General features: G+C 51.8%; 6 protein-coding genes across 6 annotated transcripts in view; 3 read left to right on the top strand and 3 right to left on the bottom strand.

Moving 5' to 3' along the window:
• The first annotated feature begins 60 nt into the window (after nucleotides 1-60).
• CNE03770 (actin cytoskeleton organization and biogenesis-related protein, putative) lies at nucleotides 61-4,451 on the top strand. The gene is made up of 14 exons (XM_024657264.1): nucleotides 61-394; nucleotides 456-985; nucleotides 1,045-1,138; nucleotides 1,193-1,464; nucleotides 1,520-1,529; nucleotides 1,580-1,767; nucleotides 1,819-2,479; nucleotides 2,533-2,588; nucleotides 2,655-2,936; nucleotides 2,996-3,202; nucleotides 3,265-3,367; nucleotides 3,434-3,834; nucleotides 3,913-4,035; nucleotides 4,111-4,451. The coding sequence occupies exons 1-14, from the start codon at nucleotides 121-123 to the stop codon at nucleotides 4,261-4,263; spliced, it is 3,354 nt and encodes a 1,117-aa protein (XP_024512903.1). The 5' UTR covers nucleotides 61-120; the 3' UTR covers nucleotides 4,264-4,451.
• CNE03760 (conserved hypothetical protein) lies at nucleotides 4,405-5,550 on the bottom strand. Its single transcript, XM_024657263.1, has 8 exons — nucleotides 5,454-5,550; nucleotides 5,338-5,405; nucleotides 5,217-5,285; nucleotides 4,925-5,146; nucleotides 4,818-4,858; nucleotides 4,692-4,762; nucleotides 4,544-4,638; nucleotides 4,405-4,487 (listed from the first exon to the last, which is right to left on the bottom strand). The coding sequence occupies exons 1-8, from the start codon at nucleotides 5,454-5,456 to the stop codon at nucleotides 4,469-4,471; spliced, it is 588 nt and encodes a 195-aa protein (XP_024512902.1). The 5' UTR covers nucleotides 5,457-5,550; the 3' UTR covers nucleotides 4,405-4,468.
• A 127-nt stretch (nucleotides 5,551-5,677) lies between these two features.
• CNE03750 (hypothetical protein) lies at nucleotides 5,678-7,218 on the top strand. The gene is made up of 3 exons (XM_570960.2): nucleotides 5,678-5,914; nucleotides 6,023-6,947; nucleotides 7,020-7,218. The coding sequence occupies exons 1-3, from the start codon at nucleotides 5,696-5,698 to the stop codon at nucleotides 7,073-7,075; spliced, it is 1,200 nt and encodes a 399-aa protein (XP_570960.2). The 5' UTR covers nucleotides 5,678-5,695; the 3' UTR covers nucleotides 7,076-7,218.
• A 37-nt stretch (nucleotides 7,219-7,255) lies between these two features.
• On the bottom strand, nucleotides 7,256-11,373 carry CNE03740 (conserved hypothetical protein). The gene is made up of 5 exons (XM_570947.2): nucleotides 11,203-11,373; nucleotides 10,945-11,066; nucleotides 9,216-10,750; nucleotides 8,108-9,137; nucleotides 7,256-8,021 (listed from the first exon to the last, which is right to left on the bottom strand). Exons 1-5 carry the CDS (start codon nucleotides 11,293-11,295, stop codon nucleotides 7,493-7,495), a joined length of 3,309 nt encoding a protein of 1,102 aa, XP_570947.1. The 5' UTR covers nucleotides 11,296-11,373; the 3' UTR covers nucleotides 7,256-7,492.
• A 332-nt stretch (nucleotides 11,374-11,705) lies between these two features.
• Nucleotides 11,706-15,313, top strand: CNE03730 (cytoplasm protein, putative). The gene is made up of 6 exons (XM_570945.2): nucleotides 11,706-11,870; nucleotides 11,939-12,311; nucleotides 12,358-14,495; nucleotides 14,576-14,683; nucleotides 14,745-14,866; nucleotides 14,936-15,313. Exons 2-6 carry the CDS (start codon nucleotides 11,943-11,945, stop codon nucleotides 14,947-14,949), a joined length of 2,751 nt encoding a protein of 916 aa, XP_570945.1. The 5' UTR covers nucleotides 11,706-11,870; nucleotides 11,939-11,942; the 3' UTR covers nucleotides 14,950-15,313.
• CNE03720 (DNA-directed RNA polymerase ii largest subunit, putative) overlaps nucleotides 15,247-18,814 on the bottom strand; it is a 6,749-nt gene continuing 3,181 nt past the window's right edge. The window contains exons 11-14 of the mRNA XM_570943.2: nucleotides 18,392-18,814; nucleotides 15,930-18,343; nucleotides 15,772-15,876; nucleotides 15,247-15,721 (exon numbers count right to left, since the gene is read on the bottom strand). The exon at nucleotides 18,392-18,814 is cut by the window's right edge and continues 693 nt beyond it. Of these exons, the coding sequence (XP_570943.1) occupies nucleotides 15,574-15,721; nucleotides 15,772-15,876; nucleotides 15,930-18,343; nucleotides 18,392-18,814 (3,090 nt within the window). The 3' untranslated portion in view covers nucleotides 15,247-15,573. The remainder of the gene's footprint in view (nucleotides 15,722-15,771; nucleotides 15,877-15,929; nucleotides 18,344-18,391) is intronic.

The following is an 18,814-nucleotide window of genomic DNA, read 5'->3' as shown; positions in this document are numbered from 1 at the left end:
CGAAGCCGGCTATTATCCACTCGAGTTTTCGGGCTCCTGCTTGACCGCTGCAGTCAAACGAACGTTTCTTCGCATCTCTCCATCTTATCCAGGACTGGCTTCCCACTGTACATATCCGCCATGTCCATGCTTCCGCCCAAATCCCCTTCCGTCAAACGCTTCACTCAAAATGCCGAGAAACGGTCCACTTCGCCCTCTCCATCGTCCCTACTCATGAACCTCAACACACCCTCGCTGGCGGCTCCGAAGCAGCCCAAGGTCGTTCTTGGCGTTTGTGCAATGGACGTCAAAGCGAGGAGCAAGGCTATGAGAGAGATCCTTACGAGGCTGGTTGATATTGAGAAGGGAGGTTTGGAGGTCAAAATCTTTGGAGACGTTGTTATCCTTGAAGAAGGTATGTCGTTCGCTGCTCTAACACCATAAGAGACTACAGGTAGCTCATAGCATTTTCATAGACATATCCCACTGGCCCCCTGTAGATGTACTCATCTCCTTCTTTTCCACCGACTTTCCCCTCCCCAAAGCTATCTCTTACACCCAACTCCCTAACCGCCCGCCTCCCATCTCTATAAACTCTCTTTCCATGCAATCGCTGTTATGGGACCGCCGACTCGTCCTCGCCATTCTAGACCATATCGGCGTACCCACCCCTAGCCGGGCTGAGATATCAAGGGATGGGGGGCCTCGTATCCCTAGGTCTTTAAGGAGACAGGTGCGAAGGGAGTTGGGTTTGGTGCTGCCCGGTCCCAAGGCGAAAGATGAGGATGAATGGGGAGAGGCGATTATCCCGGAGAAATGGAGAGGGAAACAGAGAAAGGACCCAGTGCCCAAGGCGACGGAGGTGATCTTGCGCGAGGATGGTGATGCCATCCTCATCGGTGATAAAGTTATCGAGAAGCCTTTTGTCGAAAAGCCCGTTGATGGAGAGAACCACAATGTGTTCATCTATTACAAGGGTGGCGGAGGAAGGAGATTGTTTCGAAAGGTAAGTCTTAGGGTGCCTTGTCCTTTTATTTAACGAATATACTCTAATCTGAGCTGTAGGTTGGTAACAAGTCGAGCGAATACGACCCAAACCTTTACCATCCTCGAACCATTGGGTCTTTCATCTACGAGGAGTTTATCAATGTTGACAACGGTAAATATTTCTAGAGGGATTGCACCATCTTGGATTGACTGACTTTCCATGTAGCTGAAGACATCAAGGTCTACACTGTCGGATCCAAGTTCTCCCACGCCGAGACTCGTAAATCTCCCGTTGTCGATGGTCTCGTCCGTCGTAATGCGGACGGTAAGGAGACCCGTTTTATCACTCCTCTTTCAGAAGCCGAAAATCAATACGCCAGGGATGTCGTCGAGGCATTTGGGCAACGCGTGTGTGGTTTTGACCTTTTGAGATGCGAAGGCGGGTCAAGAAGTATGGTCATTGACGTGAATGGGTGGAGTTTCGTCAAGGGTAACCAAGTAAGTCAATCGTCAACTATCAACAACCCACGGACTAAGCTAACTTTGCTCAAAGGCATACTATGGTAAGCGAAAGTGTATCACAATTGAGTCGTTGTAACTAACAATCGGCCAGATAAGGCTGCCGAGATTCTCTCTGGAGTTTGTCAAATTGCTCGAGAGCGCAAAGTCCAAGGTATCCAGGCCGGTTTGGCCTCTACTGCGACTATCGATGATCCATCAGGTGGATCAACCACAAGTACTCTCCGCGCAACGGTCACTGTTCTTCGTCACGCCGATCGTACACCTAAGATGAAGTTGAAGGTGAGTCGGGCGTGTCGACGGTTGGTAGCATTACTAATAGCTACTCACCAGTTTTCTTTCCCGGCACATGAAGCCTGGTCTCGACCTTTCCTTCGACTCCTTCGTGGTCACCGAGAAGAGATTATCCTTCGTGACACTCGTCAGCTTCAATACATCCTCGCCGCAGCTGAAGAGTCGTCCCAGACTCCTGGTATCACCGAGGAACAACTTATCAAACTTTCACAGATTAAGGAAGCGCTTGGGAAGAAGATGAGTTTTCCAGGAACTAAGGCACAGCTCAAGCCCAGCTTCGCGAAGAAGAAGGGAGATAAGAATGAGAAGAAGGATAAGAAAAAGAAGGATGAGGACAAGGAAGATGAAGGTGACATTACCGAGACTGAAGGCAGGAAAAAGGTCAATGACTGGCTCAGGAAGGGAGAATCAGCTCAAGCAGCTACCGCGGATTCGACTCTTCTTACTGAACCACCTATGTCTGCGACAGACAGCATTGATGCCATGCCCCGGTCTGGTACGCCCTGCAATCCCGAGCCTGAAACCGATCAGAATGAAATGGCCCAAGGCAAACATGCGGGGTGTGTTAGTGACCCGGATATCCCTGAAGGTCTTGAGAAGATGCAATTGGTTGTCAAGTGGGGTGGTGAAAGCACGCATTCATCGAGGTATCAGAGTAGAGATTTAGGAGATGCCTTCAAAAAGGATATTATGATCATGAGTAGGTTTCTTTGCTTGTGGATGGTAGGGAAATTCGAGCTAACAGTCAGCAAGACAAGGACGTACTGAACAATGTCAAGATTTATACTTCATCCGAACGACGAGTCATCGTAGGTTTCAATCCAGAATTATTGTCTGGTAATATGAAAATTAATCTTTTTTTCTTTATTTATCAGAATACTGCTCAAATCTTCGCCCACGCCCTCCTCGGCGTCGAAGGCGGTTCTTCCTCGTCTGCATCCTCTATAGCTAACGCGCGCAACCCGCCCGAGCAAGGTCCTCAAATCAGTCACCTTATCCAAAGGCGAGATCTTTTGGATGATAATAATGCTGCCAAGGATCTTTGCACGGATGCGAAGAAGAAACTGAAGATGTTGCTGAGGACTGGTGAGACGGAAAGGAGACCTGATCTTGCTTGGCCGAAATCGTTCAAGAAGGAGCCTGTAGAGGTTGTCTCTGTATGTTGACTTATGTCGTCTAACACAGAAATGAACCCGAAAACTGACACTGTGTACAGGACGTTATTGAGCAACTCACCGAACTTCGCGGAATCATGCGACGCAATTATGAGAACGGCAACGTCGAAAAGATTCCTCAACAGAGATGGTGCAGCGGCGACAGTCCTTGGTTGTTCAAAGAACGGTGGGAAAAGATTTTCGATGACTGGGTTGGTGTGAAGCAGGAGAAATTTGATCCGTCAAGGGTGTCTGAGCTGTACGACAGTGTAGGTTTGGATGTGCAAAGGCGGCCGTCTATCAAAAGTTACTGATGATTTTGAGTTTGCAGATCAAGTACGACAGTTTGCATAATCGAACGTTCTTGTTCGCTGTCTTTGACCCCGAGGGTAAAGGACAAGCCAGTAAAGCGGGCGCACCAAACCAGGACCGACGTTCGTCCAAAAATCTTTTATTGTTCATGGTCATACCACAAAACTGATTTATTTTATTTTGAAAAGGCCTCCACGATCTGTTTGGCCGCGCCAAGGCGCTTTTCGACCTCGTCGCTCCTCAGGAATACGGTTTCGACGCCGAGGCCAAGGAAGAGATCGGTGTACTCACCAGCTTACCCCTCTTGCGTAAAGTATGGGAAGATCTTGACGAAGCAAAGACGACCGGCAAATCCCTGGCCTGTTTCTACTTTACCAAAGAATCCCACATTACCACCTTTGTCCACCTCTTGCTTGCTTCCGGTTTGCCATTTACTAATGTGAGGATCCCCGAGTTGGATTATTGCTCGCATTGTACGATCGAACTGTGGGAAAAGTCGACGGGGAGTGGACAAAAGGACTTTTCGATCAGGTTGTCGATCAGTGAGGGAGCGCATAGTCCGGCGGTGTTGGATAGCAATGTCGATGCTGTATGTTCCCCTCCTCCTCCAATCTGTCTGGGTTCGGCGGATTCAGTGGTAGTTCATTTTTGCTAATGGCATGTACAGAGACACAGTTTGACAGTCCAGCCGAGGAAGAAGCTTAGCTCTCATATCGATTACGAGCGCGCCCGTCAATGCTTCTCCAAGCACTTTAACAAGGGCTTGTCATTCTCCACCACTCCACTCGAGGTAAGTCTCCACCCTTGTCGGTTTCTCAGCGTGGACGGGGTTGCTGACCCTTTTTTATTGTCTTTTTTTAATTAGGGTGATGAGGTTTACCTCAAGAAATCTATCGAAGACGAATCAGTCCTTCCACTGTCGTCTTTGCACCACAAGGCGGGGGACGAGACGCCTAAGATGATCAGCTCTGCGAGTAGTGACAGGAGTCATCCTGGCGCCAGTGATGGGGGATGGTAATAGCCGCATAGTTTGTGAAATTTTGTCGTTTTGATCTAAAGGTTTAGGGGGGGGGAACACGTCTTTTTGTCTTGACATTTGTGTTGGGTATCTGTAGTTTTCAGTAAATGCTGCCAGACTGTGACCGTCGATCAAAATAGAAGCAAGTATCATGGAAAATGCATAGTACATGTACAAACATACAAAAAACTTGACCAATCTAGATCTAGAAAGAAGCGCCTCCCCTATTGAGCTGTCAGTTTTGTCCCCGAAAGCAAAACAGTGGAGTAAAAGAACATACTCTGGTAATCTCTCAATCTGGTATCTACGCTTGACGACATACATGAGCGGTACACCAGGAACTTTTCTTATACGCCTTCGGAGATCCCTATCGCACTATGAATCACAGTGTCAGCGTTGTGAATTCATATGGGATGAAATTGGCGTACGGTGGCAACAATGTAGCACTTGTGCACAGTGACTCTCTGGACAAGACAGTCGTCCGCATATGTACCGTTGTCTGTAATGAAAGCGTCAGGAATAGCAGGTCGGGACTTGGAGGAGCGGGCACTTACGGTCACAATGTAATCTCTCAAACCTCGGGTCCTTTGCAATCCTATGATTCTCAAGTCAGCCCCCCTCCCCCCTTCTATATTCTGCATGTAAAAAAAAGTCCACCCACTTCAACGCAAGCCTGTACTTTGGCCCCAACTTTTCCAACTCTGCCAACACACAATCCGTTATGGTTGGGATACATTTGGCCATCAAGCAGTCCATCATCCCCTGCACAAGCTCAATCTTGTTCTGGATCGAGAAATTGATAAAGTTGGTATCCACCAAAATACGGTAAGGAGGACCAAGATCGGTGTTGTGCGAAAGGAAAAGACTTGAAGAGACCTGGGCACTGATTTGAAAGGGTGGTTCATCAGAATTGCAAGCGTCGCGTTTTCCTTTTGAAATGATGCGATACTCACACAGCTTTGCGTTCTTCCGCAGCCTTTTCCTTCTCGGCCTTCTTTGCTGCCTTTTCGACGTTTTCTTTCCTACATTCGGTGGTCAGCACCTGTAATGAAAAGACATTGTGGCTAGACGTACAGCCGAGGGTCGCTGGGCTTGATCATGCGCTTTACGGCGGCGAACTTTCGTGTTTTTGTCGCTTTCCCCTATGGGTCATCAGTCGTATTCTCAGTCGAGTGGTTGCGGATACATACCATCGTGAATATAGGATATATATGCTGTCGAGAAGTAAACACTCTACACGGGTGCAAAGTGAACAGGCGCTTTTGAACTTTCGGGTGTGTTGCGGCAAATCACGTGACGTGGTGTTTACATAATGAGCAGTATTTACCCTGAGGCTGCCTCCACCGGGGCAATTCGCCAAACTGAAGGTGTAAAGTCACTCCCCCGCTGCATATTGCTCTCCCCCGTGCTCCCCCTCCCCCCCTCCCCCGCCATGTCAGCACAAGAACACATGCCGCCGCCGACCCTCAAACGAGCGCGGCCGCACTCCACAAATCTCTCCTCCAGCTCAGCCACGCCCACAGCACAGCCGCCAGCCTCGTCCGCCCTTGCCGCTCCCCATACAACGTCCAGAGCAAAGAGACGAAAGCCAGAGCCCGTCGGTGTCGAAAGGGAGCGCGAAAAAGAGCCGGAGAGTGAGGTCAAGGTAAAGGTGAGCAGCGCTGCCCGGCAGACGATGGGCGAAACGGCGCGGCATCTTTTTTCCGGTCTTCGTTATTGTCTGTCGTGTTGACGTATCGAAACTGATGTGCCCATGCAGATTGACTTTAACGACCTGCCTGTCGAGACACTGTACAAGTACCTCGAAGCGCATGATCTGTTACCCAGATGGGAGCCTTCTCCATGGTCAGAAGAGCCATGTATCCCTCGTATGCCTTTTTTTTTGTCGGGACACCGCGCATTCGAGCATGCCTTGCTGACTTGGTCTTCTTGTTCTCCTTGCAAAAAAGCCAACCAACTATACACGATCCCACCTGCTGCCCCCACACCCGTACCCCCCGCATCTGTGTTCCCCACCAACCATGACCCTTCGCCTCCTCTGGAACGTACACCCTCGATGGCTCCAGGCGCCGAGGAAGATGTCAAGCCTACGATGGGGACTGTTGGTATCGGCGCCGAAGAGTCAGCTGCTGCTGATACTGGCGACGCTGGCGGTGCTGCTGATGGCACAACGTTTACATCGGGAGAAAAGACTGATGGCGCCCAACAAACGAATGGCGCAGAGGAAGCGCACCAAAGCACCAATGGCCAAGTGGAAGGGGGCGAAACGACAGCTGCTGCTCCATCTGGGCAAGGCGAGACAACTGCCGAAGAACCCAATGGCCCGACGACCAGCTACGACGCGCCCATCGTCCCTGTTGAACCTCCTATCAGCCTGGACGCTCCCTCCCACATCCCCTCAACAGCAGACGCACCCCCCGCATCTCCGCACTCCACCCCTCCCCCTCCTACTCCGCCTACAACCCGCTCCAAGACTTTACCCTCCCGTCGCCCCGCGACCCCCCCGCCTCCTTCACCACCTCCTCCTATCAGGCGGGGGGTCATGACCCTTTCCGACGTGCTGGCTGCCAAACACGTCTTGGCGGAAAAGGCGAATGCACATTGGGCAAAAGGTCTGGGAGGCGGTCAGAATAAAGAAAGCGAGACGATTGTCAATTTTTTGTACAAGATGAAGGTCGGACCTGGTTCGTCGAATCCCTTTTAATTTCCTTCCCTTTCTTCGCTTTCGTGTAAAGTTGCTGATACCAATTCGTCAGGACGTTTACTGAGGGTTTACAACCCCATGACATCAGCTCAGCCGCCCTGGCTATGATCGCAAGCCATTTTTCTGTTCTTTTCACTTTTTTTTTGGTTTTTTTTTTCTTTCTATGTTTGCTTCTTGTTCAGTCCGTAATGGGCATCTTGTAGGTCTCATAATTTTTCGTTTCATTTCAAGGGATGATGAATATGCTCCGCAAAACTTTCTGGAAAATTCCAATAGACAAACAGTTGGGCGGGAAACAATAAAACAATTACATTCAAAAGTCATAAAACTACATACTCGGCCTCGCCCCCCTTTTTTCACCAACAAACACCTATCAAATCAAAACACACAAGCAGGTTCGAGCATAATACAAGCTAGATGGTAGGTTACGAATCAACAGAGTGGAGAGTGGTAGGAACGAAAAAAGAAAATAAATAATAACAAAGATCAGACGAAAAACAAAGATGAAACTGTTGATGATAGTGCTCAAAGCTCATCAGCAGTCGAGTCGTCTTCGCTACCCTCCACAACCTCATAGTCGTCCTCACTACCAAGTTGGACCTCTTCACCTTCTTCCTCTTCCCGGCGCGCCCCAGCCACGGAGGAAGACGAGGCAGTCGTGCTTGTTCGCACACCGTCCACGTCAACATACGAGTTGTACGAGATGATGGACAGATTGTCGTCATCATCGTCATCGTCATCGGCAGTAGCAGTGGAAGGGAGGGACGTGATGCCGGAAAGCGGGGAGGCATAAGAGGAGGCAGTGGTGGATGCTGCACAAGGCGTGACAGAAGGAGACGCTTCTGGCTTCGTTTGTTGAACTTGTTGGGCATAGTGGTAGATAAGAGTACCGCAGGGCGCAGCTTCACCGTCACCTTGCTTACCGTCTCTGGAATAAGCAGAAACGTAGCCCGACGAGCCGGGAGTAGTAGGATTGTGGTGGTCAGATAGAGGCATCAACAAGCTGGAAGCGCTCAAGTTCTTGCTCTGAACCAAGTCTTCGCTCACGGTAATCCTATGACATTTTGTCAGCGACCGTTTTTTAATAGTCACGTGGTAAAAGATCGCGACGCCAAAAAAAAAAAAAAAAAAAACACTCACCTAAGACGGAACGGCTGGCCGTACTCGACACCATTTTCATCGACAAATCTCCACGCCTCTCGAACCTCTTCACCCTTTTTGTCGGGAACCTTTAATCCCTCAATCCTCACTTCACCTTCCTCGCCCTCCTTCACATCATCGACCTTGAACTCTACCTTGACCTCTGAGCCCTCGATCTGGATACCGCCGAGGCTACCGTCGTCGTCGGTCTGGCGCACAAGTCGGACGGTGGAGAATGGGTATTCGCTGCCCGAGGCAAAATGCGTGTACTTCCAGATCTTTGTGAAAACCGTGCCGGCGGGAAGACTAGTCCCAGGGGGGATAGTCACGTGTCGCACGAAAGAAAAGATGTCGAGGGGCCCGACGGGCTCCTTGGCCGGTGGGCTACTCTTGTCAGCAGGGGCAGGGGCAGGGTCGTCCGCGATGGAGACCGGGGTTGCCTCTGCAGATGCGGCGGCAGCACTGGCTGGTAAGATGAACTCCTTGTTCTCCGCCTTGGGAGTCACCGGCTCACTCTCCATTTCCTTTTCTTTACCTTTACCCTTCACCTGCTGCGCCTGCTGCGCCTGCTGCACGTCCTGCACGTCCTCGACCTCATTCGCAGGGATGAAAATCTCGCTGACATACTTGGCCAAAGCAGGCGAAGGTGAAGCCTCCTTGTGCTGACACCAACCGCCACCTTTCCTCTTACCAAACGCGTCACCATGCGCATGCGCCGCCTTGTCCTGTTTGTTTCGGTGGTGGTGATGGTGGCCGTGACGGGATGGCCTGACTGACAACTCCCCAGTCAGTTTATCCTGATCGGCAGCCTCGGCAACGCCAAAGCCAAAACCGGGACCGCGGAAAGAGCGGGATTTCTGAGAGTACGAAGACTTGAAATTGACGCGGAGAGGCGTCTTGATCTTGAGCATTGGGTGGTTGTTTGGGTGGATAGTGTTGGGTGCGGCCTCACAGTTTTCGCAGAGGTCATAGTCGGGGCACGAAGGGTGCATACACTTGTAACGTGTACCGTAGATTCGAGTGTTGCAACCTGCATTGATAAATAAAAAGTTTTATCAGCATCAGAAAAGCACAAAATGTGATTGCAAAGAGGAATGAAAAGATTTACCATCACATGTTACATGAGGATGGGCAATTGCTTCCTTCTCCTCCAAAGCAGCGCTCACCACATAATCACTGGACCTGTAAAGCTTGACGAAACTGTGGCCCGGGTGGGACTGGTCGAGACCGGCCGCGCAAGAACTACAGGCATCCCAATCAGGACAATTGAGACACTTCCAACGTACGCCTGCAATGTGCAACTGGCAAACATCACATGTGGCGTTGTGGACGCTAAACTCGTCCGAGAGGTTGATACGCTCCTTCAAGTCACGGTGGAGCATGGCCTTGAAAGTATGCGACGTCGGGTGCAGGGCTGAAGTGTTGAGGAGGGGAAGGCAAGAGCCACAGAGATCATAGTCGGGGCAGTGTTCACACTTGTAGCGCATGCCTCGGATCTCCTTTTCGCAACCGTCGCACCAGATATGGCGGTGACGGAATCCTCCTTTGCCGAGCTTGCTCGCTGGGGCTACAACGGTCTCTGGCTGGGTCTGGATCTGAGCGTCAGACTGAGCAGACTGAGCAGACTGAGCGGACTGAGCGGACTGAGCAGATTGAACAGACTGAGCAGACTGAGTTTCGACGAATGCGCCAGGTACTCGGGGCTCGTTTTCGTCAGCCGGACTGGACATCCGGGTCGAGCCCTCAAAGGTGGCAGCAAGCTGATTAGTGAGGTTTAGCAAGAATCCGTCAAGCATGGATTTGATCTCGTGGGCGGGAACGAATCCGTTAGGGTTGTTGGGATTGAGCATCTCAGAAACGCTATCGAGCACACTCCTCAACCTCCTGTCATGGTGATGGCCTCTCCCGTGGGTGTGCATATGGCCGGGCGGTGGTGGCGGCTGTGCATGAGGGGGAGATGGAGGGAAAGGAGAGCTGAACATGGCGGGGTGGGGAGGAACGGGGAACCGGTTGGGGCCAAAGGCAGCGGGAGGAAGAGGCGGCATCGCTCGCGCATGGACGCCAGGGTGGTGGTATGGCCATCCACGAGTCTGACCCCAGCCAGAGTTATGGATGATGGACTCCAGAGGAGGGAAGGGAGGACGGTCCATTTCCTGCGAGGTTCTCCAGGCGGAAAGTTCGTCTTCCGTTTGTTGAGCTCGTACGGCTTCCTCCCTGTTTTCAAAAGCGGCGTAATCGCGCAAGGTCTGGTGTGTGTAGTTTTCGGGGAGGCCACCGTCGAGCTGCTCGTTGAGAGACTTGAGCTGCTCCTTGCACGCGTCTACAGCGTTCTGGAGCTCTTTGATAGACGCACGCTTTTCGTCAGCACGGGAAGTCCAAAAGGCATTGGCAAGGTCGTCACCGTCCTTGACACGCTCATTCGCCTTGTCCTCGAGTGAATTGAGCAGAGCGCTTTCTTCGCCGAGTCGCTCTTCAAGATTGGCCAAGCGAATGTTGAGATGATTAGCAGACGAAAGAAGCTTGTTCGCACGGTGGTAGCCGTGGATAGAGTCAAGCCTTGGGTCGGACGTGAGCAAGATTGTAAACTTTAAAGCTGGGGAGATGCCGATAATGTGCAAGAAGGGTGCTTGGGCGGACTCATATCTGTACGTGGCAAGAACAATGGGAGGACAGGGCAGCGTGTGAAAGACATTAGAAAGGACGTGCGAAAGCGCAGCAAAGGCAGGAAGCGAGTTGTCAGCATAGCTCGTACGACGTTGCAGCGAGGGTTGGGGTGGCCAAAGACATGAACAAGTTGCGACATGCTTTTAAATATGGGACAAGAAACTAAGACTCACTCTTCAGCATCGCAGACGTGCTTCTTGAACATTATCCTTGCATCCCGAGAATCATCCGGGAAGAGCAGGACATTGACCCAGAAAGGATGACATGTCGATGGCAGATTGAAAATGGTTCTCAGCTGTTTCACATGAGAAGGATATGTCAATACGCGGGCGAGGTGCCGAGGTCATAAGGTATCGTTGGAGCGAAGAGTCGAAGAGAAAGCCGCTTCCGCGTCAGCGTCGTTATCTCGTGTGGGGTCAGGTGAGGCTGACCTTTTGCTGTACTTCATAGTATCTTGGGAAGTGGCTTGTGTCAAAGGTGAGACGCCTTGTCTCGTCTTTGAGCGTCGCCTTGATGACGAACATGGTACGGGCGGGGAAGAAAGGGGTTGGAGAGGAAGGAAGAAGGAAGGAGATGGGTGGACCGGCAATATATCGGGCGATGATTTCTCGAGCGATCGATGCGCCGTCTGCGAGCGAGTGACGCGCAGTGGCGACGGTGGCAAATCCACGCGCAACTCCGACAGCTCTCCCGGTCGAGAGTACGTAAGCACACCGGTGTTTGAAGCTGTGGCGCGCGGCCACGTGGCAAAAGTGGCCCAGATTTGGCGGGGGTTTGGGCGGCAGCTGGATGTGTCTGCTGGGTGGGCGGGCCGAAAATGGGAAAGATGGGAGAATAGTCTGGGATGTTATGACATCAGGGTCACATGCTTGGGGCCTCATCCGGAAATGTGGCACCGGGTGCGGGGGTCATCTTCTCTTTCTTCTAGGACTCCCTGCCATGTGCCAGCCCGTATAGATACTAGATTCCCGTATAGACTCTACTCCTCGTTACTGCTTTATTCCCAGCCGCCCCCCACATACACAGGTCAGCCAGCCACCGCCGCCCGCCTGCCCCCCGCCAGCATCACCACACAGCATACAGATACTCCCACCACTCTGTAAGTCGCCTCCCCCGGCCACGTGAAGCCGGCCGCACGAGCGTCCACAGCGGCTGACCGGGCCACAGAAGGATGGCCGCCTCACTCCCGCAAGACGCGCCAAATCCCAACGCCCCCACTTTCCGCCCCTCCCCCACCAGAGCCATCACACTCGGCGGCACGCCCTTCCAGTACAAGACCCGCGCCGCGTCCCAGCCTGCCGGCGAGAGGTTCCAGATCCCCTTCTCCACCCCCAGCTCCGGACGGGGCTCGCCAGGGACGAATGGGAATCACAGTGGAAACGGCCACGGCAATGCGAACGGAAATACAAACGGGAACAGCTACGGCGTGATTGGCGGAACACGGGCCGGAGGAAGGTTTGGAAACGCGCTCGCCAGCGGCGGTATGGGAGCTGCCACGCGTGCAAGCAGCTTTTCTGCTGGAGAAAGGCATGAGCCCAGGGTAGGTCTTTGCTGCATGGAGGAAGCCGTAATCTAACGTCCCGCAGAACATGTCGCTTGGCGGAACACTCGCATCGCACACTGAAGAATTCCTGCCCTCCCGCTCTCGGTCGACGTCTCCGTTCCCCACATTCTCTCCCAACTCCACGCCATCCACATCTCCTGCCGCACTCCGCCAACACCCTCTGCCCCATTCGCCTCCCAGAGCCACCAACAGTGTCTCGAGGTCACGCTCTCAGTCTCTCGCCACGGGTGTCCGGCCGTCCAATGTTGATCGCCCATGGATGGGTCCTCTGAGCAAGGCGGATATGGGAAACCTCGATGCCTGGAAATCGTCCGAACCTTCCAACATGTCCCCCTTTACACGAGGACTGTCTTCTCTCGGTGGCGGCGGCAACACACTCCCCGAACACCCGCGCCGATTCCAAGATCCAACTTACACCTCGGCCAGAGCAGCTTGGGCTGATACCCACTCGCAGTCGACTCAATCCGCTTTGACATCCAGCGTCGCCAAGGCTCTGGGCGGGTATCCTCATTCCGCCGGTTTGGGCTATAACGATCTCTCACCAGGGGCCGGAGGCGGCAATCTGTCTGGCACTTCAAGTCGACGGCATAGCGTATCCGTAGTCGGTGGACCAGGCGGAAGAAGAGAGTTGGTATTCGCGGAAGGAGGCGGGATGACACCCCTTGGGTCTGCCGGTCTCGGTGGCTTCTCCCCCCGAGGAGGCTTGTTTGGATTCGAAACCGATCTCGGAAACGCTTTGAGTCTCGATATCGACCTTGGTCGCGAAGCCAAGAAACGAGAAGAAGCTTTCCATCACGGTAGTTTGCCCAAGTTTGAATTCGAGGGGATGCCTGGAAGTCGAGGTGCTTGGGATGAAGGTGCCTTCCCGTCGTTTGGGACACCGAGCAGGGGAAGGGTAGCGTTGCCTTCCGGTGGCAATCAACCCCAGTCTCAGCATTTTCAGATTCAGCAAGAACAACGGGCGCCATCGACTGAAGAATCCAGACGGTTCCCTCAACCTTCCTTCGATATGCCTCCTCCCCCTTCCGCTATCCGAAGATCAAGTATCCAAGCTGCCGGCCCCAGCCCCATGTCACAAGGGCCACTCGGACCGGTCGGGACCGGTATGCCCCGCAATATCCCTACCATCTCCAACATATCCATGGGTCCTGGACCTATCGGAAGCCCACCAACCCACTCGAACCTTGGCATGCCACCCAGTTTTGGCGGCCCCTTCAATGGTGGCAACGCTCCCACAAGGCAGCCGTACCAGAATACAGCCCCTGGTGGGATGCAGCAAGGTTTCCGACCTCAATATGGTTACTTTTCGGGGCAACAGCAGCAGCAACAGCAGCAGCAGCAGCAGCAACCTCAGGTTAGGCCCGGGCAGATGCCTCAGCAGTCTGGCGGAGGTTACAACAAGCCAATGAACATCCAGCCGCCTCCCAACCAGCCATACACATTCTCGCCATCTTCCTCTCCTGCGTTTACCCAGCCTCCGCCTCCACTTTCTTCTCAGCCCGCACCCGCAACTCATCCCCCAGCTTCCCCCTCCTTCTCGTCCTTATCCCTTTCCGACCTCGGTAAGGGTCTCCCTCTCTCCTCACTCCCTCCCGCTACCCCGCTGTACATCGTCACCTTTAAAGCCGGCCGTCGCGATGTCTACTACTGCCCCGACCCGACTTTACTCATCTCCAACGGGGATTTAGTCATCGTCGAGGCCGATAGGGGTAGCGATCTCGGTACAATCGTGTGTGACCAGCTTACCCCGGTGGAAATTAGGGAATGGCAGGAAAGGCAGGCTACAAAGGCGTTGTTGAGCGGTGCGAGAGAGCATCAGCCTCCGGGCATGGCGGTAGGTGCTGCCGGCGGCGGAGGAGCTGGCGCCCAAGCCGACAGTGCTAGCGCCGGTGGGATACTTGGGCATACCCGTAACCCCTCCGCTTCCGCCGGTCCCGGCCAACCGCAACAACAACACGCACAGCAGCAGCAGACTCAATCTCCTCAGCCATTCTTGCAAGGTATGGAACTCGCCTCCCTCGATATTGACTCGCTTTTGGCGGGTGTAGGTCCCGGTGGCCAGATGGAAGTTGTAGGGACCGCAGTAAGAGGTCCGTTGGCAAAGGAGATTATGCCAAAGAGGATTTTTGCAAAGAGCAGTCAAGGAGCGGAGGAGCAGCAGTGAGTTTCAGTTTCAATTTTTTTTTGTCCATTTTTTTTTGGGAGGCACACGTCGACTGACAATAACATGGGATAAATAGGAGGATGAGAGAGAAGATCCAGGATGAGTATGATGCGATGATGATTTGCAGAGAAAAGGTCGCACAGAGGGGCTTGCCGATGCAAATTGTCGATGCAGAGTATCAGTGGTCAGTTCATTTCTCCATTCCATTTTTTTACGCCGTATCCCATCGTACTGACCCTTATCAGGGATCGACGCAAACTCACCTTTTACTTCAAGGCGGACAAGCGTGTTGATTTTAGGGATCTTACCAAAGAGAACTTTAGGATTTTCAAATCGAGAATCTGGATGAGTATGGTATCCAAAGATGGTGAGTACTACATGACTAATATTCCCGCCGATGGTAAAGCTTTTTTGGCTGATCAGCACCTCAAACAAGATCCACGATCATAAAATGTACTATTGAATCATCTATCGTAACAATCACAGACGTCAAATAAATCGGAGCAGAAGTAGAAACAAATTATTAAAAAATACTACAAAGGGGAAGGCAGGCTGGATTGAAAGATCAAATGTCCATGTATTTAGAGGTTTAACTTTTTAGTAATTCTCGTAACCAGACTTCCCTATTTTCCTTTCCTTATATATATATATATATATACAACTAATCTCTTACAACTTTTGCTAGGATTGATTATTGAGGGAGGTTTTTATCGGTGATCAAATGTGTACAAATACATACTAGTAATGTGGTTAGAAAAGTGCATGGAGAAAGAAGACTAGTAGACTACAAGAAATCTATGTATTATCATCCTCCAGTTCCATCATTTTTGGTCTCTCATCAATCATCCGTTTCTAAGACAATGCATTTTGAACATGGCTGTTTGTAGTTATTCGATTACGCCCGCACGATACGCTTCAACGTTCGGTTAACCCATCATCCGATAAACAAAAGGTAACAACGCGCAAACCAAGAAATAAGATTAAACCCCTATTTTTGTTCTGATACAGTACAACTTCCCCCCCCCCCCATGTACCCATGCTTCACCGCACGTTCGAAATTGTCCCACTCTCAACTTAGCTCTTCCAGCTAGGCGATGTACCGTACCCTCCGGTATTTCCCCATCCAGGTCTCGCCTGACCGTTTTGCTGTTGAGCTGTACCGCCGTTGGGGGCAGCACCGCCGTACGCTGGAGATGTCGGGCTGTAAGCCGGCGACGTCGGACTATATGAAAATCAGCTATAAGCCCACTATGGGAAGAAGGAAAGACCCACCTGTAGGCAGGACTAGTAGGTGAATATTGGGGGCTTGTAGGCGAGTAAGCTGGACTGGCAGGAGAGTAGGTAGGCGAAGTGGGAGAGAATTGAGGACTGGTGGGACTATCATATATGTTAGCTTGATTATGATTCTACTGACGAGATATCCAACATACGAATACCTCGGACTGGTAGCCTGGAAGGGCGCAGGGCTTGTTGGACTGTATGACGGACTTGTAGGTGAAAACGCCGGACTTGTCGGACTGTACCTGGGGCTCGTAGGACTGTATTGCGGAGATGTGATACCACCCATTGGGCTTGTCGGGCTGTAAGCTGGAGATGTGGGAGAATAAGGTGACGCCCTGTTTCCAGCACCCGCACCGCCATAAGCTGGAGAAGCCGGCGAGTAAGTGGGTGAAGATGGAGAGAAGGATGGTGATGTAGGAGAGAACTGGGGAGAAGTGGGAGAATATTGAGGAGATGTCGGAGAGTAAGCAGGACTGGTAGCGCCGTACCCGCCTCGTCCAACCCAAGGGGATGCTGCGCCGGCTGCCGCACCCGCAAACGGAGATGTAGGGCTGTAGGCCGGGCTTGTAACAGCGAATGGTGAAGTGGGCGAGTATCCAGCAGGCGATGAAGGTGAGTAACCTGCAGGAGACATACCGCCGTGCATCGGTGACTGACCATAGCCCATGTAAGCAAAGTTGCCACCTTCGTCGTTCGCTGAACTTTGGATAGGCGAGAATGCCGCGTGACCCAAAGCTCCCTTGTCTCCACCCCACATGGGCGACAGGTTGTCGTAAGGAGTCATCGCACCTCCTGGAGTCATTCCACCAGCCATGCCCCCAGCCATCATGTTTTGCACCGGCAATCGGTGGTCAACAATGACATCCTTGAGCATATTCATGTCAAGTGAAACATCAAAAGCACCAGTACCCATAGGAGCCATCTGACCCAACAACACATTCTCCGCAACACCCTTACAGTCATCCACATCACCCACAGCCGCAGCTTCAAGCAAGATCTCCACTGTCTCTTCGAACGCCGCTCTTGAAAGAGCACCAGCATCGGTTCGGTTGATACCGTGTCGAGTGATGCTCATCAAAGCGCCCTTGCTACACATGAGGTCACACAACAGCGCAAGGTGTCGGTAGTTGACGTAAGAACCACCCATCTCAATAACACCGTTGAGCTCTTTGTAGAGAGCGTTTCGGGCAGCTTCGATACCAAGAGTCTCGTAGACTTCGTAACAGTTGTTGGAGTAGGTTCTGAAAGCATTGACACCGTCGACAGCCATAACCTCCTTCAGGTTGATACCGTCCGTTTCGAGGAACCATTCCTTCTCCTGATCGTATTCACCGTTCTGGGAGACAACAACCTGCTTGCCTTCCGAGATGAAAACTCGAGTAATACCAGTGATACCACCAAGCTCAACCTGATCAAGCAAGGTGCCTTCAATCCTCTTCAGGAACATGTCCTCGTCACCCAACAGTTCTTCATCCTCCTTCTCAGCAACGACTCGAATACGAATAACAAGCTTGGGAGCATTGTCTTCAGAGTGAATAACAAAGACGTCTTTGCCCACGGTCTCGGCAATGGCATCAACGATCTGCGACATTTCATAACCACCTTCAAGCACCTTGGCTCGGTCAAGCTCAAGACGCAATAGCCAAGGGGAATGGAGCTCCAGTCTGATGTCTTCATCGGGGATCGCAAAGAACGCGTCCACAAAGTCCTTGTCTTCTTCAATATCCGTAGAGTCAAGCTTGGGGTCGTAGAAGATTTCAACAGTGGCAGTAATATCCCTCAATCGAGTGTATGTCAATTTCCGCATGATCTGGTGCGCATCCTCTTCGGTCTTGCTGTACTCGGGTTCAAGATAGACGTTTAAAGCAGGAGTTCGAATGTTGACAGCGACGTTGATAATTTCCTTCAGACGGGGAACACCACCAGTAACAGACTTACTCGCCACACCCGCATAATGGAACGTGTTGAGTGTCATCTGAGTGGCAGGTTCACCAATAGACTGAGCAGCAAGAGTACCAACCATCTCGGCAGCATTGACAACAGCCTTGTTGAAGATTTGTTCCACTTCTCCAATGACCCAATCGAAAGCCTCCCTGTTAAGGTGGTACTCTTCCAGAACTCGACGAGTAGCAAGATGGGATCGCAAAAGCATGTTGAACACAAGAGTAGCATTTTTTTGGGCAGCCCTTGAAAGCTTGTCGTCACCTCGCACCACAAGCAGTCTATCAGCCAACGCATCTCTTTGTTCGAGCAAGTAAACGGGATCCAGATCGGAGGGAACACGAGGGTCGATGTGGAAAATTTGCTGAGAATTTTGGATGACACGTTGGATGTTGACAGGTAAGGGATGACCGGGGGTACCGTCCGGGTAGATTTCGGAACGAAGGATACGACGGTCCTCCGAGATTTGAGCAAACTCTTCATCAAGGAGCTTTTGGAGAGAGATGGATGATTGGTCGATACCGGCTTGAAGGATCCCCTTGGAGAAGCCACTTCCTCCAAGAACATCAATCTTGTATCGCCTCTCAAATGCTTGATCAGAGAGTCGGATAATATCCAGACTCTGTTTTATGTTAGCGGCCTTCCTCTTCTCATAGATGATCATGCTCACCTGCTTCTCCATCGCAGCACCGTCCATACCGTCTTCACCATACAAGAACTGCACGACCTCATTCACACTATTTCTCACAGTACCGTCATAAGCAACCTTCAAGTCCTCCATCGCTTTGACCAATCTTCTTTGGATATAACCAGTCTCGGCAGTCTTGACAGCGGTATCAATCAAACCTTCTCGGCCACCCATAGCGTGGAACCAAAATTCTTGAGGAGTCAAACCACGCAAATACGAGTTTTCAACGAAACCTCGAGACTCGGGTCCATAATCGTCCCTTGAGAAGTGTGGTAATGAGCGGTGTCGGAACCCGAACGAGATACGTTTTCCTTCAACAAACTGCTGACCCACAACACCACTCATTTGGGAAATGTTAATGAACGAACCCTTGGCACCCGACACCACCATTTGCTTGACATTGTT

The sequence above is a fragment of the Cryptococcus neoformans genome, assembly GCF_000091045.1.
Source record: "Cryptococcus neoformans var. neoformans JEC21 chromosome 5 sequence".
Taxonomy (NCBI): Eukaryota; Fungi; Basidiomycota; class Tremellomycetes; order Tremellales; family Cryptococcaceae; genus Cryptococcus; species Cryptococcus deneoformans.
This window is presented reverse-complemented; position numbering and strand designations above follow the sequence as displayed.

Bases quoted from the DNA above. Each gene is read 5' to 3' on its own strand.
- CNE03770 (XM_024657264.1), top strand. From the start codon at position 121: ATGTCCATGCTTCCGCCCAAATCCCCTTCCGTCAAACGCTTCACTCAA. The intron at 3,203-3,264 runs GTAGGTTTGGAT...TTGAGTTTGCAG, and splicing joins TGTCTGAGCTGTACGACAGT to ATCAAGTACGACAGTTTGCA. The intron at 3,368-3,433 runs GTTCGTCCAAAA...TATTTTGAAAAG, and splicing joins CGCACCAAACCAGGACCGAC to GCCTCCACGATCTGTTTGGC.
- CNE03730 (XM_570945.2), top strand. From the start codon at position 11,943: ATGGCCGCCTCACTCCCGCAAGACGCGCCAAATCCCAACGCCCCCACT. The intron at 14,496-14,575 runs GTGAGTTTCAGT...TGGGATAAATAG, and splicing joins CAAGGAGCGGAGGAGCAGCA to GAGGATGAGAGAGAAGATCC. The intron at 14,684-14,744 runs GTCAGTTCATTT...GACCCTTATCAG, and splicing joins GTCGATGCAGAGTATCAGTG to GGATCGACGCAAACTCACCT.
- CNE03740 (XM_570947.2), bottom strand. From the start codon at position 11,295: ATGTTCGTCATCAAGGCGACGCTCAAAGACGAGACAAGGCGTCTCACC. The intron at 9,138-9,215 runs GTAAATCTTTTC...TTATCAATGCAG, and splicing joins TCCTCATGTAACATGTGATG to GTTGCAACACTCGAATCTAC. The intron at 8,022-8,107 runs GTGAGTGTTTTT...AAAATGTCATAG, and splicing joins GGCCAGCCGTTCCGTCTTAG to GATTACCGTGAGCGAAGACT.
- CNE03750 (XM_570960.2), top strand. From the start codon at position 5,696: ATGTCAGCACAAGAACACATGCCGCCGCCGACCCTCAAACGAGCGCGG. The intron at 5,915-6,022 runs GTGAGCAGCGCT...GTGCCCATGCAG, and splicing joins AGAGTGAGGTCAAGGTAAAG to ATTGACTTTAACGACCTGCC. The intron at 6,948-7,019 runs GTTCGTCGAATC...CCAATTCGTCAG, and splicing joins CAAGATGAAGGTCGGACCTG to GACGTTTACTGAGGGTTTAC.
- CNE03760 (XM_024657263.1), bottom strand. The intron at 4,859-4,924 runs GTGGGTGGACTT...TGAGAATCATAG, and splicing joins AAGTACAGGCTTGCGTTGAA to GATTGCAAAGGACCCGAGGT. The intron at 4,763-4,817 runs GTAAGTGCCCGC...CTTTCATTACAG, and splicing joins TGAGAGATTACATTGTGACC to ACAACGGTACATATGCGGAC.